General features: G+C 45.9%; 1 protein-coding gene across 1 annotated transcript; it reads right to left on the bottom strand.

The window, feature by feature from the left end:
* Window positions 1-8,315: 8,315 nt before the first annotated feature.
* Window positions 8,316-11,257, bottom strand: LOC141760754 (uncharacterized). The gene is made up of 7 exons (XM_074623819.1): window positions 11,213-11,257; window positions 11,032-11,096; window positions 10,677-10,858; window positions 9,944-10,272; window positions 9,319-9,380; window positions 9,077-9,225; window positions 8,316-8,938 (listed from the first exon to the last, which is right to left on the bottom strand). The coding sequence occupies exons 1-7, from the start codon at window positions 11,249-11,251 to the stop codon at window positions 8,850-8,852; spliced, it is 915 nt and encodes a 304-aa protein (XP_074479920.1). The 5' UTR covers window positions 11,252-11,257; the 3' UTR covers window positions 8,316-8,849.
* Window positions 11,258-17,739: the final 6,482 nt, after the last annotated feature.

Here is a 17,739-nt window from a genome sequence, read left to right as displayed (position 1 = left end):
GGGAGGAGTGAGCGGAATCCTGCACACTGTACCTTTAATACCTGCTATATGATTAGTCATTATCCGTAACCGCTTATCCCATTCAGGGTCGTGGGGGGGCTGGAGCTGATGCCAGCTGACATTGGGCGAAGGCGGTGTACATCCTGGACAGGTCGCCAGACTATCACAGGGCTAACACATTGAGACAGACAAGGCTAATGTGTTTGCTAGTCTGTGGTAATTGTTCAAACACAACATTTTAACATCAACCATCATTAAACTATCGTAGACAAAGTTGCCCACAAGATAGACACATTTTCAATGGCAGTTTATGAAAATGGAATGTTTTGTTCTTGGCTATAATATGGCAACACTCATCTTTACATCTAGAAACAATACAATAGTGTCCCTCCTTTTGTTTTCTTCTGTCCTATGCCTCCTCAGTCTCCGTTTTTCACTGTCTCTACTGTTGTATCTGTAGAACTCAGCCGAGCCAACCAACCTCGTGACGTAACAGGCTAGAGTACTGCAACATGGTGGCGCTCTTGCCGCGAAAGATAAAACGGAGCTTATTTTTTTCTTTTAAATGCTGACATTTGTCATGTTTGTTTTATAATTGTTGATTCGAGTGGAAATCCATTTAGTAAATCAGCTTAATTTGGTTGACTGCTTCATGTCAACTTTAAAAATGCACTCACCCAAAATAAAAAGATTTAAGATCTAAAGTTATAAATTCCCCCTTTCTATCTGCTTTCGATGTTTTTAACTATTTCAGTGTCTTTCAATTTAGTCTGGATCACATCTGTAATATTGCAAACATTTCACCTTATGTGACGGTACACATCAATTAAGTCCTTTATATTGGAATGGAATGAAGGCTAATTACGTGACTTACACATGTGTCACACCTTCGTCAGGAACAAAAAACAATGAAAGGATGAAGAATTTCATGTGTCAATCTGTCAGTTTCTTGGATTAGTATCATGGCATACTCCCTTCTTTTGTCATGGGAAACAAGTTGCGGGTGCATTCCACTTAAGGCCCTGTTTAGACCAGGTGGACAGCTCTAAGTACGTCTGTTCACACCTGGCATTAGAATGCGTCTCCACATGCGTCATGAGTGGCCGCTTGTGATCCGATCTCATTCCCCCGCTCTACATGCAAATAAACACATAGTAAACACACGGTCAATATAGCAGCCGTTGTGACGTGATATTACATGAATGTCCGTATTAATATCCTACATATTTGTGAATTCTTGTACATTGTATTTGCACTGCTGCTTTTGCCAGACGACAGCGGGGCACATAGCTCCAGACAGCCGGCGAGGAGAGAGAGCGGGCGGGTGGCCGGGCGGACGGATGGACGGACGGACGGACGGACGGACGGTCGGGTGTCAGCTCCATGCAAAGCAACGGAACAAAAACACAGACACAGCTCCGACAATATGATAATAATGCACTTTGCATGCCTAGTCTGATAGTCTGTAGATATGTAGCCTACAAAAAAAGATATATTACAATAAAATACAGTTGTACCGACAGGATACAGTAGAGCACAGAGGCCGTTTCCATGCCGACAAGTGCTTGTGTCTGCCTGTTTATTCACCTGAGGAGCGCAGTGATCCCGCTGATCCCAGCGGGACATCAGTTGAGTAGGCGGTCCTTAATGTGGCCCAGAACACATTCACGACACACTGCTAAAAGAATGTAGCCATATGTGGCACAGACCACCTCTAAATGTGGTCTGAAAGACCGGTTCTCAATATGTCCTCAATGCGTCTTGATTGTATTCACACCTGTACTTTTAGAGCTATCCACTTGTGATCTGATCACTGAGGTCTGAAAAGGCCTATATGAGTGTTGAAAGAAGTTCCACCAATGTGACAGTAAGTTAGGACAAACACATAAATGTAGATTTTTAGTGACGTCGTAGTGGGGAAGAAATACAAGAAAAGAAAAAAATAATAATTGCATATTGAAACATACTGAATAAATATTGTATACGATATTTGGATTTATCAGAGTAAATGTGCAAATAGATGATACAATACAATTCAAGTACAAAACAATACTGTTTATATTGACACATCAAAAGAAAAGCATCTCAGCTTCATTTCCTCATATTATTCTAAGCAAGTGTCAATTTATGATATGTTCCAGTATGAAATCACTATTTTTTGATAATTCTGGATATGTATTCTTCTTCCAACCTCAGTGTTAAAAAAAAGCAGAATTTTTAAATGGACAATTGCAGCATATTGTTTTAATAAAGACAAGTAAACTGCAGCTGCCTACACAGGATTTCTGGGCTCACCAAAGACTATTTTTAATACTTCAAAATGTACTTTAATACCAGTTTCACTATTATACTGGCCAAAGTATGAATGTATGATGGAAAATGAGTAGGGAGGATACAACCTTAAATCATGTGTTATTATATCACACTTTCTCAGTACTACCCAGTAGTATATAACTATAATTCTTAATGATATATTAATTAAATTAACACCCCCATTTCAAGAAATGGATTGATGGATTAACTAATGTAAAATGATAAGTTTATTGAAGCTTTTGCTTAAATTGACGCTTGCCCATTATGAGTGAGCTTCCTAGCTACAGTAGTAGCAACAGTGTTTGCTCCTGGTCTGTTGGTGCTGACTGAAACTCCAAAAAAAGGATTAAATGGTTTTGTTAACGCACAATCCACTGTGGCAACAATCTCACTTTTATAAGTGTGACATCTCCTGACAGAAGACAGGTTTCATGTACGTCACTGCCCCCCCCCTGGATCGCCACCAGAATTGAATGGATTGTTCATTGTGCCACAACCCACCCCTCCAAAACATTTCATTCAGATCCATCGCAGATTTTTCAAGTCATCCTCCAAACGAACAAACCAACAAACAAACCAACCAACAAACCAACAAACCAACGCCGGTGAAAACACAAACTCCTTCCCAGGCCTTCGGCCTTGACGGAGGTAATTAATTACATCAATTATGGTCCTGTTATTGTGCATGCTCACTGTGTTGTATTGTCGCTGTGTCACCTGTGTTTACCCTGCAATGACATGTCAAAATGGCTTCTGTGAAAAGGGCCCATCAGTCCAAACCTTTCACCTTATGTGACAGTTCACATCTATTAAGGTCTTGATGTGAATGTAGGCTAATGACGTGACTCATAGATGCTTACATTTTCAGAAATGTTGGTACACCTTGACATGGAACAAAAACCAGTCACAGGATACAGAATTTCAGCTGTCAATCTGTCAGTTTCTTGGCTCAGTATCATGGCATACTCCCTTCTTTTGTCATGAGAAACAAGTTGCTGCATTCACGCTCACATTCACAGCTACAAGCAATTTAGAGTCAACAATAACCTGCATGTCTTTGAACTGTGGGAGGAAGCTAGAGAACAAGGAGAAAACCCACGCTAACACGGGGAGAACATGCAAACCACACAGAAGGGAGGCGACAGTGCTAAACACTGCACCATCGTGCAGCCCAGTTTTCTGACCTGCTTTTTATTTTTATTCTATAGGCACAATTGAATCAGCTAAAGGTTTATAGCAGGGATTCTCAACCTTCTGTATCCTGAGGCCCACTTCTGATTGTTAAAACATTTCTGGGGACCACCTTCCCAAATAAATTACAAACTGGGCTCCAACAACATTTTTTCGTTTAAAAAAACACTCAACATGTGTGTCACTGCATCCAAGACATATATACTGTAGATAGATAGATAGATAGATAGATAGATAGATAGATAGTAACTTTATTGATCCTGAGGGAAATTCAAGTTTCCAGCATCACAGTTCCATAGTGGGTACCCATTGAACCCATTTTCATTCACATATCTTGAGGTCAGAGGTCAAGAGACCCGTCTGAAAATGGCCATGTCAGTTTTTTTAGTGTATATTTGGAGCGTTATTTAGCCTCCTTTCCCGACAAGATGGCAAGACATGGTTGGGACCAATGGATTCTTTAGGTTTTTCAGTTTCCTATGATACCGGTATAGCTTTAAAACTGAGCCCGCTACAACCTCCGAAAGACAGAATAGCGGCCATCGGATTTTGAAGAAGTTAATGTAACCATTTGGCAGGTCCTCACGGCCCACTAGGTGGTCCTCAGAGGCCCACCAGTGGGCCCCGGCCCAGTGGTTGAGAATAGCTGGTTTATAGGTTATTCATCTTAATATTAGGGGCCTTGTTTAAAAAAAAATATCTCCTCAGGGCTTAGGCCACTCTTTACAGACCCAATATTATCACAATATCCGAAACATGACTACATACTAAAATCCCAGATGATGAATTTAAAATTGACAATTCTGTTCAGTATAGAGCTGATAGGGCTTCTAGAAGAGGTGGGCTGGCAACATACGATTCTGTAAATCTTGTTTCTAAGCCTCCAGTCGGATACAATTTGACTACACAAAGTGTATTTTGTCAACTATTAATTCTCTTGAGAGGCATAATGAAATGATAACCTTGGGTGACTTCAATAATAACTGGCTTGATCGTTCCTCCTCACAACCGATTCGACTGTTATCAGGCCATTAAATGGGCATTATCAGTCGCTATTATTATTATTAGTCGTTATGTTTTCAGGTTGTCCGTTCGTTTCCATTCTGGAGGGAATTTCTTCAAAGTTGGTACAAACATCCACCTGGACTCAAGGATAATCTGATTCGATTTTGGTGGTCAAAGGTCAAAGTCACTGTGACCTCAAAAAACACATATAGGCCATAACTCAAGAATTCACATGCTAATTATGACAATTTCCTTCTATCTGCTTTCGAAGTTTTAAACTATTTCAGTGTGTTTAAATTGTCCCTTTTCACAGCTCCTGCCATGCAAATTCATTTGAATATCCTTTATACACTGGCAGCGGAGCAAGTGAAACTTTAAGATCAGGTTTGTCTGGTTCTACTTTAAAGTTTATTATTAGGATACATATCTTTTAGTTTCAACGGCGGGGTGATTTGTTGTTTTTGCATTGCACCTCCTCGTGATCATCTGTCAATCAAAAGTGTTGTTGATCCTGTGACATTTGTATTAATTCATGGCAGATTAGTTTTGTGTTGTATTTTCAAGCCTGCACAAAGAAAATTCTGCTGACCAGAAAAACACCCAACTTGAGACGATGAGCTCAGCTAAAAACCTGTATATAATGTTGGTTTAAAGCAGTAATCATATGACTCATAAATATAACCACGGCACTGATGCAGAACATTTTAACTTTACATTACTTATTGTATTCACATACAATACTCAAGAGTACAGTACTCAAGACAAGATATACCTGAGGCATTAGGTATTTTGTTTAGGGAGTACAATCTGATAATAAAATGTAGGCCTTTTTTTGCTCCAACACAACATTTTAACATCAACCATCGTTAGTTACTATTGTAGACAATAGTAACAAATTTCTAACAGGATAAAATTATGAAGTGATGACATTTTGGACAGACATGGAGGTAAACTGCAACTTGACTGGTTGGCGAAGGCATACAACCGCGAGGCGGTAATTCTAGTTATAAAAAAAACATGATTGTCCGAGATCACTTTATCATTCAATTAATTGTTTGACATTTCACGTCAGTTTATACTACCTATTATTGATTATGCTGACATTGTCTGTCAGAACACCTCTGAATCTTATCTCAAGCCCCTTAAAGTTGTATATAATTCTCTAGGTAAATTTGTTTTGAGTTGTCCATGTAGAACTCACCATTGTTTCATGTATGAATTGCTCAATTGGTTGCAGCTTAAATCTAGAAGGCAGGTTTAAAATTTATCCTCAAATGATTTTATTTTAATTGTCCTTGAGTTTTTGGTTCCTTGTAGATCGTCATATCCCCTCAGAGATGCAATATCCCTTTTCTTTGTCTCCAGCATTTTCAAAGAAGTCAGACACAGGTCATTCCAACATAAAGCTCCTTTGGATTGGAGCAATTTGTCTTCAGTTTATTTGTATAGTATGGATGAGATGAGGACAAACTGCTTCAATTTCTCCCCATGCTGGTGTATTGATTTATCATCCAGGCCAATTTTCTTGTACAACAGCTGAGGGCTGGGGGTGTCGGTGGGAGAGGGTGAATGAGCTTTTAAGTGTGTGAGTTCTCCTGACAGCATTATATATAAACCTAAAAATGTACTTACCAAAAATAAAAATATATAAGATAAAAAATTATAAATCCCTCCTCTGCTTTCGATGTTTTAAACTATTTCAGTGTGTTTTAATTAGCCTTTTTCACAGCTCCTGTCATGCAAATTCATTTGAATATCCTTTATACACTGGCAGTGGAGCAAGTGAAACTTTAAGATCAGGTTTGTCTGGTTCTACTTTAAAGTTTATTATTAGGATACATATCTTTTAGTTTCAGTGACGGTGATTTGTTGTTTTTGCATTGCACCTCCTCGAGATCATCTGTCAATCAAAAGTGTTATTGATCCTGTGATGTTCGTATTAATTCATGGCAGATTAGTTTTGTGTTGTATTTTCAAACCTGCACAAAGAAAATTCTGCTGACCAGAAAACACCCAACTTGAGACGATGAGCTCAGCTAAAAACCTGTATATAATGTTGGTTTAAGGCAGTAATCATATGACTCATAAATATAACCACGGCACTGATGCAGCAAATTTGAACCTTACATTACTTATTATATTCACATAAATTGTACTCAAGACAAGATATACCTAAGGCATAGGTATATTGTTTAGGGAGTACAATCTGATAATAAAATGTAGGCCTTTTTTTTTTGCTGCAACACGACATTTTATCTATTGTAGACAAAGTTGCCCACAAGTTAGACACATTTTTTCACAAGAGTAACCAAATTATGAGAAAATAATGTCCTGTTAGCAGCAGCTATTGATGCCAACACAGGCAGGTGGAGCTGTTGGCTCTCAGGTGAGCTCTAATGTCACAGTGAAACAGCTGGCTTTAACTTCACAAGGTGAAGGTGTTTAATGGTAGATTAATGTTGCTGCACATAGCCATGATTCTGTTAACTGATCTTTTTTAGTAGATTATACTGTCTGTTCTTTTTATAGTAAATACCATAAAAGTGTAAGTTCATTAGGGAGGCTCACTGTGTCTCCATCTTACACCAGCTTATCTTTGTATTACCTGCAGGAAACATCATCAAATAGTTCATCAGGACAGCAGACTGGAGGAAAAGCAGTCGGAGCTCTAGAGTCTCAGGTAAGGCTTAACAGTGTTTCCCAGATAAGATGCTTACTTTTCTTTGAGTTTCATAGAGGTGGTAATGATTACGCACTCAGAATAATGTTCAATAGGGCTGCATCTTTCAAATTAATCCCATTATTAATTGTTATTAACTAATCTGACTTTACTTTTGTCCATTAATGGATTCTTTTAAAATCTATAAAATGACAGTAAACAGTGCAAAATGTCCATCTCAAGTTCCCAAAGCCCAAAGTGACGTCTTCAAGATGCCTGTTTTATTTGACCTACAGTCCAAACCCAATGATATTCAGTTAGAAAACAGAGAAATCCAGCAAATATACACATTTGGGAAGCTGGAACTACATAATGTTTGGGCATTTGCTTAAAAAAATGACTTAAACTATTTACTGATTATCAGAATTGTTGGGTTAAGTCAATCATTAGATCATCTAATCGATTAACTGACTCCGGTTGAGAATGTTACTATATGATGCTAGTGTAAAATTAAATTATAGCAAATGACGAGGCAGGGTTTGATAGTTTGTACATATCGTTAATGCCTTTAATGGAAGCAGTTTTCATCTACATACCTGATCTCCAGTATGCTGTGATTTATGACCCACTTAAGATAACAATAGAGTATCATAGATAATGATATGAATATTATAGCACAGCAGATTTTTTTGTTATGTTTGTGTTCTGATCATTAGGAAGATAACAACACAAACTGTACAAAAATATAAGGAAGGCTCCCAGGATACACATATGTATTTATGATAATAGAAATACACATAGACCTAAACAAGCACAGTGAATGGATCATTATACAGTACATTATTCTATTCAGTGCAGTAGTGATTAACACAACCTTCAACCCAAATCTGACTGAGTTAGTGTAAGAGCAAAGAGCACATTTTACACAACAGCACGTTTTACTTCAGGGAAATTAAGATGTTTTTTCACTATCAACTTTACTAACTGAGCATGTTTAAGTCAGATTCCTCAATGATCTGAATATATTTTTCTATTCTATTCTCTATTTTCTTCCTGAACAAACCTGAATAACTTTTGAGAATAGCTGAAAGTAGTAATAATAGTGAAAGTAAGTTTTAGGAAATAATAAGACAGGGTTTGATTGTCTGGTCATATCTTCAGTGCCTTTAATGGATGCATCTTCAACATAATGTGATACACTTTTTTTTATCCACTTTAGATGTTAAAAACCTATAATAATATAGTATACACATTTCTTGTATTCTGATCATCAATAAGACCTAGTCTTTTTTACTCAAATTGTACAAAAATACAGGTCAGCTCACAGATTACACATATGTATGATAATATAAATTCATATAAATAAGAAAAGTGACTTTATAATCATGAGGGGCATTATGTTAAATGTAAATGTTAGTTGTTCTAAACTATACAGTATTATTATAGCACAATAAGTCAAAATTGTGTTTGTACATAGAGAAAGTTTTATGTGTGGTGTGTCTGATATACAAGGTTTCAATTGTCATTACTCTCATTTTTTTATGCAATTAATTACAGTGATAACTTGTTTTTATTCAGTGGACCAGATGCTTAAAGTTGTCTCATGGATGGGCTTTCTGGGAAGTCAAACAGAAAAATATCAGTAGTATAAGTCTTATTTCACATTGACATAACCACTGCACTATTGCTGGCTTGACAGTAGCCATGACATCAGCACAAGGAAGGATGCAGTGATGAGACTGATCTTGTGGCTTACTCCACTTGACACTTCTGTAAATGTTGAGAAAAGAAAAAGAGACATTGCTTTAACAAATACAAAACAAATCTGTAATATTTAAAATTTTTGATGAGGTAAACAAATCTGTAATATTTGTAATTTTGAATGAGGTAGCATTCAATATTGCTTACGTATGCCATCCACAGAAATGGAGGTGGTGTCAATGTTGAAGGCTGTGATGTTTGAAGCTGCTCCGACCAAAACATCTATAATCTGAGTGCCATTAGGAACAGATGTGGATAAAAATGTAAGGTCCGAGTGGTTGATGATTGAGCCATTACTGCAAAAGAAATTACCAAAATATATTGTATTATTCGTATGAATTTATGACCAATATTCTTAAGATTCTATCATTATAACATTAACAAATTACCTGAAAGAAATCACCGTCAATGTGCGGAATGAAGGAAATGCTTCTTGGTACAAAGGTTCAATCTGCAGAAATACAAGCAAATCATTTGTAAGTACATTTATTTTATTGGCTTTTGCTTCTTCACTTGTGCATTGTCTTTTTCATTGTGGTATTTCATTTACACTAAGTAATGACACTATTCCAATTTCTTCAGTGACTGCCAAATAATGTATCTGTGTCCTATTTACTTTATATGGAAGGATGAGTTAAATACTTTTTTTCTTTGAAAACTCAACACCAGGAATGAAATGCCATCCTCCAGTTTCCATTCACTGTGAAATGAGAAACAGTCTAGCATCTATTAGACGGTACTAGAAGCACCCACGGTTAAATGTTTAATTAGAAATGTGTTTGCATTAGACAAGACTATATTGCATATTTAAAAATACTTTTTGAGGTTTTTTTCATAATACAGTCTAGCTCCACCAAACTCTGATGAGAAATTTGCTGTGTGACAATTTTAGGTGAAAATCATAAAGAAAAGTGTTTTCAAAGAAGAATGATGAACGTACATATGAAAAGAAAAAATGGCATATTGCAGAAATACTTTCACATAGATGTGTGAAAGTATGTGAAAGTGACTTACCATCGACTTTATTATTGAGGCTCGCCTCGTAAAAGCTGCAGATGATGGATTCTGCAAGTCACTTGTAAATGTCTCTCCAGCAGATCTGAAAATCAATCGCCTTGTTGTCATTGCCTCAGCAGTTGTCGTTACTGATGTGGTGGTTGTAGTAGTAGTTGTTGTAGTTGTAGTTGCAGCAGTTGCAGTTGTAGTTGAGGCAGTTGTAGCTGCAGCTGTTGTAGTTGAGGTCGTTGTAGCCGTAGTTGCAGCACTGGTAGTTGTAGATGCAGCAGGTGAGATTGCAGTAGTTGTAGTATTTAAAGAGGGTGCTGCAGTTGTAACATTTCCTTCTGTAAATAACAAATATGGAACAATATGGAGAAATATGGAAAAAATGATTATGGTAGTCAAAGGACCTTTTTTGAACAAACACACTTCACAACATAAGTATACATATGGCAAGTCAGAGTTTAGGTAGACTTGCTAATGTTTGTCACAGTGGAATTCATGATAATTGTGATTGTGTATGCTCTTTGTCGACCCAGCAATTTGGCTAAAATGTATAAGGAAAGAAATCCAGAATAAACTTTGATTGTAAGGTCAGTCATGGAAATGGCAGTGAAAGAGGATGATATAAACCCCATCCGGAACACACACACTCACAGACCGTGATAGATAAATTACAAATAACATTGTGTATATTTTCCTGCTCTAACAACCACTGGAGTGAAATGCAGGGCTAGTGTTTACTTACGAGTTGCTTCGATGGAGGTGGCAACAAAAAGGAGGTTTGAGGTACTGTTGTTAGACACAGCGCCGCGTAAGGTTTCTGCAACAACATTAGCCTGTGGGATTTCTGAAGCTGAAGCAGTTTGATTGAACTCAATCCCGAGCACTAGTTCAGTATTTTCCATTCGTGTTCTGGCCACAGCTTGCCTGCATAATAAAAGCACACATGTTGATCAAATTATATTAACCTTGACAACTTATGCATATGTATAATTGTTATTATTATTTTGTCATTATTAAGTTTAAAAATTGGAATATTGATAACCACAACCCAGAAAGTAAAACAAAGTCAGTTGGACTCTCAAAATTGAAAATGTTACCTGAACTCTATGACATAAATGCGGATGAAAATAGTGCCAAATTGGGTCCTGTAGATGACAGTTAACTGTGGGAATGAAGCAAAGAATATATAAACAAACTAAAAATACAGTATTCACCAAATGATATGAAGAAATGCAAACTCACTCAATACACAGAAAAATAATGAGAATGAGTACTAACCACTTCTACAACTTGTGCTTCAAGAGTCTTGAATTCCATGCTGTTTTTATCAGCGAGTTCTTCTACAAATGGTTCTATCAAGACTGCTTGGAGAACCACAACTGGTGGGGAAGCTGCAATAGTAGTAGTAACAGTATGTGTTGTTGAATCTCCAGTTGTTGTTGAACCTTCAGTTGCTGCAGTTGTTGGGGCTGCAGTTGTGGGAGCTGCAGTTGTGGGGGCCGCAGTTGTTGGGGCCGCAGTTGTTGGGGCTGCAGTTGTGATAGCTGCAGTTGTTGGGGCTGCAGTTGTGGGGGCCGCAGTTGTTGGGGCTGCAGTGGTGGGAGCTGCAGTTGTGGGAGCGGCAGTTGTTGGGGCTGCAGTGGTGGGAGCTGCAGTTGTGGGAGCGGCAGTTGTTGGGGCTGCAGTGGTGGGAGCTGCAGTTGTGGGAGCTGCAGTTGTTGGGGCTGCAGTTGTGGGGGCTGCAGTTGTTGGGGCTGCAGTTGTGGGAGCTGTAGTTGTTGGGGCTGCAGTTGTGGGAGCTGCAGTTGTGGGGGCTGCAGTGGTGGGAGAGGCAGTTGTTGGAGCTGCAGTTGTTGGGGCTGCAGTTGTGGGGGCTGCAGTTGTTGGGGCTGCAGTTGTTGGGGCTGCAGTTGTGGGGGCTGCAGTTGTTGGGGGTGCAGTTGTTGGAGCTGCGGTTGTGGGGGCCGCAGTTGTTGGGGCTGCAGTTGTTGGGGCTTCAGTTGTGGGGGCTGCAGTTGTTGGGGCTGCAGTTGTGGGGGCCGCAGTTGTTGGGGCTGCAGTTGTTGGGGCTGCAGTTGTGGGGGCTGCAGTTGTTGGGGGTGCAGTTGTTGGAGCTGCGGTTGTGGGGGCCGCAGTTGTTGGGGCTGCAGTTGTTGGGGCTTCAGTTGTGGGGGCTGCAGTTGTTGGGGCTGCAGTTGTGGGGGCCGCAGTTGTTGGGGCCGCAGTTGTTGGGGCTACAGTTGTTGGGGCTGCAGTTGTTGGGGCTGCAGTTGTGGGGCCCACAGATGTGGGAGCGTCAGTTGTTGGGGCTGCAGTTGTGGGGGCCACAGTTATTGGGGCTGCAGTGGTGGGAGCTGTAGTTGTGGGAGCGGCAGTGATGGGAGCGGCAGTTGATGGGGCTGCAGTTGTGGGAGCTGCAGTTGTTAGGGCTGCAGTTGTGGGGGCCGCAGTTGTTGGGGCTGCAGTGGTGGGAGCTGCAGTTGTGGGAGCGGCAGTTGTTGGGGCTGCAGTTGTGGGAGCTGCAGTTGTGGGAGCTGCAGTTGTTGGGGCTGCAGTTGTGGGGACTGCATTGGTGGGATTAGCAGTTGTGGGAGAGGCAGTTGTTGGGGCTGCAGTTGTGGGAGCCGCAGTTGTTGGAGCTGCAGTTGTTGGGGCTGCAGTTGTGGGGGCCGCAGTTGTTGGGGCTGCAGTGGTGGGAGCTGCAGTTGTGGGAGCGGCAGTGGTGGGAGCGGCAGTTGTTGGGGCTGCAGTTGTGGGAGCTGCAGTTGTTGGGGCTGCAGTTGTGGGGGCTACAGTTGTGATAGCTACAGTTGTTGGGGCTGCAGTTGTGGGGGCCACAGTTGTTGGGGCTGTAGTTGTGGGGGCTGCAGTGGTGGGAGAGGCAGTTGTTTGAGCTGCAGTTGTTGGGGCTGCAGTTGTGGGGGCTGCAGTTGTTGGGGCTGCAGTTGTGGGGGCTGCAGTTGTGGGAGCCGCAGTTGTTGGGGCTGCAGTTGTGGGGGCCACAGTTGTTGGGGCTGCAGTTGTGGGAGCTGCAGTTGTGGGAGCGGCAGTTGTGGGAGCTGCAGTTGTTGGTGCCGCAGTTGTGGGGGCTGCAGTTGTTGTGGCTGCAGTTGTGGGAGCTGCAGTTGTTGGGGCTGCAGTTGTGGGAGCTGCAGTTGTTGGGGCTGCAGTTGTGGGGGCTGCAGTTGTGATAGCTGCAGTTGTTGGGGCTGCAGTGGTCGGAGCGGCAGTTGTTGGGGCTGCAGTTGTGGGAGCTGCAGTTGTTGGGGCTACAGTTGTGGGAGCTGCAGTTGTTGGGGCTGCAGTTGTTGGGGCTGCAGTTGTGGGGGCCACAGTTGTTGGGGCTGCAGTTGTGGGGGCCACAGTTGTTGGGGCTGCAGTGGTGGGAGCTGCAGTTGTGGGAGCGTCAGTGGTGGGGGCCGCAGTTGTTGGGGCCGCAGTTGTTGAGGCTGCAGTTGTGATAGCTGCAGTTGTGGGAGCTGCAGTTGTTGGGGCTGCAGTTGTGGGAGCCGCAGTTGTTGGGGCTGCAGTTGTGGGGGCCACAGTTGTTGGGGCTGCAGTTGTGGGAGCTGCAGTTGTGGGAGCGGCAGTTGTGGGAGCTGCAGTTGTTGGTGCCGCAGTTGTGGGGGCTGCAGTTGTTGGGGCTGCAGTTGTGGGAGCTGCAGTTGTTGGGGCTGCAGTTGTGGGGGCTGCAGTTGTTGGGGCTGCAGTTGTGGGGGCTGCAGTGGTGGGATTAGCAGTTGTGGGAGAGGCAGTTGTTGGGGCTGCAGTTGTGGGAGCCGCAGTTGTTGGAGCTGCAGTTGTTGGGGCTAGAGTTGTGGGGGCCGCAGTTGTTGGGGCTGCAGTGGTGGGAGCTGCAGTTGTGGGAGCGGCAGTGGTGGGAGCGGCAGTTGTTGGGGCTGCAGTTGTGGGAGCTGCAGTTGTTGGGGCTGCAGTTGTGGGGGCTGCAGTTGTGATAGCTACAGTTGTTGGGGCTGCAGTTGTGGGGGCCACAGTTGTTGGGGCTGCAGTTGTGGGGGCTGCAGTGGTGGGAGAGGCAGTTGTTGGAGCTGCAGTTATTGGGGCTGCAGTTGTGGGGGCTGCAGTTGTTGGGGCTGCAGTTGTGGGGGCTGCAGTTGTGGGAGCCGCAGTTGTTGGGGCTGCAGTTGTGGGGGCCACAGTTGTTGGGGCTGCAGTTGTGGGAGCTGCAGTTGTGGGAGCGGCAGTTGTGGGAGCTGCAGTTGTTGGTGCCGCAGTTGTGGGGGCTGCAGTTGTTGTGGCTGCAGTTGTGGGAGCTGCAGTTGTTGGGGCTGCAGTTGTGGGAGCTGCAGTTGTTGGGGCTGCAGTTGTGGGGGCTGCAGTTGTGATAGCTGCAGTTGTTGGGGCTGCAGTGGTGGGAGCGGCAGTTGTTGGGGCTGCAGTTGTGGGAGCTGCAGTTGTTGGGGCTGCAGTTGTGGGAGCTGCAGTTGTTGGGGCTGCAGTTGTTGGGGCTGCAGTTGTGGGGTCCACAGTTGTTGGGGCTGCAGTTGTGGGGGCCACAGTTGTTGGGGCTGCAGTGGTGGGAGCTGCAGTTGTGGGAGCGTCAGTGGTGGGGGCCGCAGTTGTTGGGGCCGCAGTTGTTGGGGCTGCAGTTGTGATAGCTGCAGTTGTGGGAGCTGCAGTTGTTGGGGCTGCAGTTGTGGGAGCCGCAGTTGTTGGGGCTGCAGTTGTGGGGGCCACAGTTGTTGGTGCTGCAGTTGTGGGAGCTGCAGTTGTGGGAGCCGCAGTTGTTGGGGCTGCAGTTGTGATAGCTGCAGTTGTGGGAGCTGCAGTTGTTTGGGCTGCAGTTGTGGGGGCTGCAGTTGTTGGGGCTGCAGTTGTGGGAGCTGCAGTTGTTGGGGCTGCAGTTGTGGGGGCTGCAGTTGTTGGGGCTGCAGTTGTTGGGGCTGCAGTTGTGGGGGCTGCAGTGGTGGGATTAGCAGTTGTGGGAGAGGCAGTTGTTGGGGCTGCAGTGGTGGGAGCCACAGTTGTTGGAGCTGCAGTTGTGGGAGCGGCAGTTGTTGGGGCTGCAGTTGTGGGGGCCACAGTTGTTGGGGCTGCAGTGGTGGGAGCTGCAGTTGTGGGAGCGTCAGTGGTGGGGGCCGCAGTTGTTGGGGCCGCAGTTGTTAGGGCTGCAGTTGTGATAGCTGCAGTTGTTGGGGCTGCAGTTGTTGGGGCTGCAGTTGTGGGGGCCACAGTTGTTGGGGCTGCAGTGGTGGGAGCTGCAGTTGTGGGAGCGTCAGTGGTGGGGGCCGCAGTTGTTGGGGCCGCAGTTGTTGGGGCTGCAGTTGTGATAGCTGCAGTTGTGGGAGCTGCAGTTGTTGGGGCTGCAGTTGTGGGAGCCGCAGTTGTTGGGGCTGCAGTTGTGGGGGCCACAGTTGTTGGGGCTGCAGTTGTGGGAGCTGCAGTTGTGGGAGCGGCAGTTGTGGGAGCTGCAGTTGTTGGTGCCGCAGTTGTGGGGGCTGCAGTTGTTGGGGCTGCAGTTGTGGGAGCTGCAGTTGTTGGGGCTGCAGTTGTGGGGGCTGCAGTTGTTGGGGCTGCAGTTGTGGGGGCTGCAGTGGTGGGATTAGCAGTTGTGGGAGAGGCAGTTGTTGGGGCTGCAGTTGTGGGAGCCGCAGTTGTTGGAGCTGCAGTTGTTGGGGCTAGAGTTGTGGGGGCCGCAGTTGTTGGGGCTGCAGTGGTGGGAGCTGCAGTTGTGGGAGCGACAGTGGTGGGAGCGGCAGTTGTTGGGGCTGCAGTTGTGGGAGCTGCAGTTGTTGGGGCTGCAGTTGTGGGGGCTGCAGTTGTGATAGCTACAGTTGTTGGGGCTGCAGTTGTGGGGGCCACAGTTGTTGGGGCTGCAGTTGTGGGGGCTGCAGTGGTGGGAGAGGCAGTTGTTGGAGCTGCAGTTATTGGGGCTGCAGTTGTGGGGGCTGCAGTTGTTGGGGCTGCAGTTGTGGGGGCTGCAGTTGTGGGAGCCGCAGTTGTTGGGGCTGCAGTTGTGGGGGCCACAGTTGTTGGGGCTGCAGTTGTGGGAGCTGCAGTTGTGGGAGCGGCAGTTGTGGGAGCTGCAGTTGTTGGTGCCGCAGTTGTGGGGGCTGCAGTTGTTGTGGCTGCAGTTGTGGGAGCTGCAGTTGTTGGGGCTGCAGTTGTGGGAGCTGCAGTTGTTGGGGCTGCAGTTGTGGGGGCTGCAGTTGTGATAGCTGCAGTTGTTGGGGCTGCAGTGGTGGGAGCGGCAGTTGTTGGGGCTGCAGTTGTGGGAGCTGCAGTTGTTGGGGCTGCAGTTGTGGGAGCTGCAGTTGTTGGGGCTGCAGTTGTTGGGGCTGCAGTTGTGGGGTCCACAGTTGTTGGGGCTGCAGTTGTGGGGGCCACAGTTGTTGGGGCTGCAGTGGTGGGAGCTGCAGTTGTGGGAGCGTCAGTGGTGGGGGCCGCAGTTGTTGGGGCCGCAGTTGTTGGGGCTGCAGTTGTGATAGCTGCAGTTGTGGGAGCTGCAGTTGTTGGGGCTGCAGTTGTGGGAGCCGCAGTTGTTGGGGCTGCAGTTGTGGGGGCCACAGTTGTTGGTGCTGCAGTTGTGGGAGCTGCAGTTGTGGGAGCCGCAGTTGTTGGGGCTGCAGTTGTGATAGCTGCAGTTGTGGGAGCTGCAGTTGTTTGGGCTGCAGTTGTGGGGGCTGCAGTTGTTGGGGCTGCAGTTGTGGGGGCTGCAGTGGTGGGAGAGGCAGTTGTTGGAGCTGCAGTTATTGAGGCTGCAGTTGTGGGGGCTGCAGTTGTTGGGGCTGCAGTTGTGGGGGCTGCAGTTGTGGGAGCCGCAGTTGTTGGGGCTGCAGTTGTGGGGGCCACAGTTGTTGGGGCTGCAGTTGTGGGAGCTGCAGTTGTGGGAGCGGCAGTTGTGGGAGCTGCAGTTGTTGGTGCCGCAGTTGTGGGGGCTGCAGTTGTTGTGGCTGCAGTTGTGGGAGCTGCAGTTGTTGGGGCTGCAGTTGTGGGAGCTGCAGTTGTTGGGGCTGCAGTTGTGGGGGCTGCAGTGGTGGGATTAGCAGTTGTGGGAGAGGCAGTTGTTGGGGCTGCAGTGGTGGGAGCCACAGTTGTTGGAGCTGCAGTTGTGGGAGCGGCAGTTGTTGGGGCTGCAGTTGTGGGGGCCACAGTTGTTGGGGCTGCAGTGGTGGGAGCTGCAGTTGTGGGAGAGGCAGTTGTTGGAGCTGCAGTTGTTGGGGCTGCAGTTGTGGGGGCTGCAGTTGTTGGGGCAGCAGTTGTTAGGGCTGCAGTTGTGGGAGCTGCAGTTGTGATAGCTGCAGTTGTTGGGGCTGCAGTTGTTGGGGCTGCAGTTGTGGGGGCCACAGTTGTTGGCGCTGCAGTGGTGGGAGCTGCAGTTGTGGGAGAGGCAGTTGTTGGAGCTGCAGTTGTTCGGGCTGCAGTTGTGGGGGCTGCAGTTGTTGGGGCTGCAGTTGTTAGGGCTGCAGTTGTGGGAGCTGCAGTTGTTGGGGCCGCAGTTGTTGGGGCTGCAGTGGTGGGAGCTGCAGTTGTGGGAGCAGCAGTGGTGGGAGCGGCAGTTGTTGGGGCTGCAGTTGTGGGAGCTGCAGTTGTTCGGGCTGCAGTTGTTGGAGCTGCAGTTGTTGGGGCCACAGTTGTTGGGGCTGCAGTGGTGGGAGCTGCAGTTGTGGGAGCGGCAGTTGTTGGGGCTGCAGTGGTGGGAGCTGCAGTTGTGTGAGCGGCAGTTGGTGGGACTGCAGTTGTTGGGACTGCAGTTGTGGGGGCCACAGTTGTTGGGGCTGCAGTTGTGGGAGCTGCAGTTGTGGGAGCGGCAGTTGTGGGAGCTGCAGTTGTTGGTGCCGCAG

The sequence above is a fragment of the Sebastes fasciatus genome, chromosome 22 (genome assembly GCF_043250625.1).
Source record: "Sebastes fasciatus isolate fSebFas1 chromosome 22, fSebFas1.pri, whole genome shotgun sequence".
Classification (NCBI taxonomy): domain Eukaryota; kingdom Metazoa; phylum Chordata; class Actinopteri; order Perciformes; family Sebastidae; genus Sebastes; species Sebastes fasciatus.
This window is presented reverse-complemented; position numbering and strand designations above follow the sequence as displayed.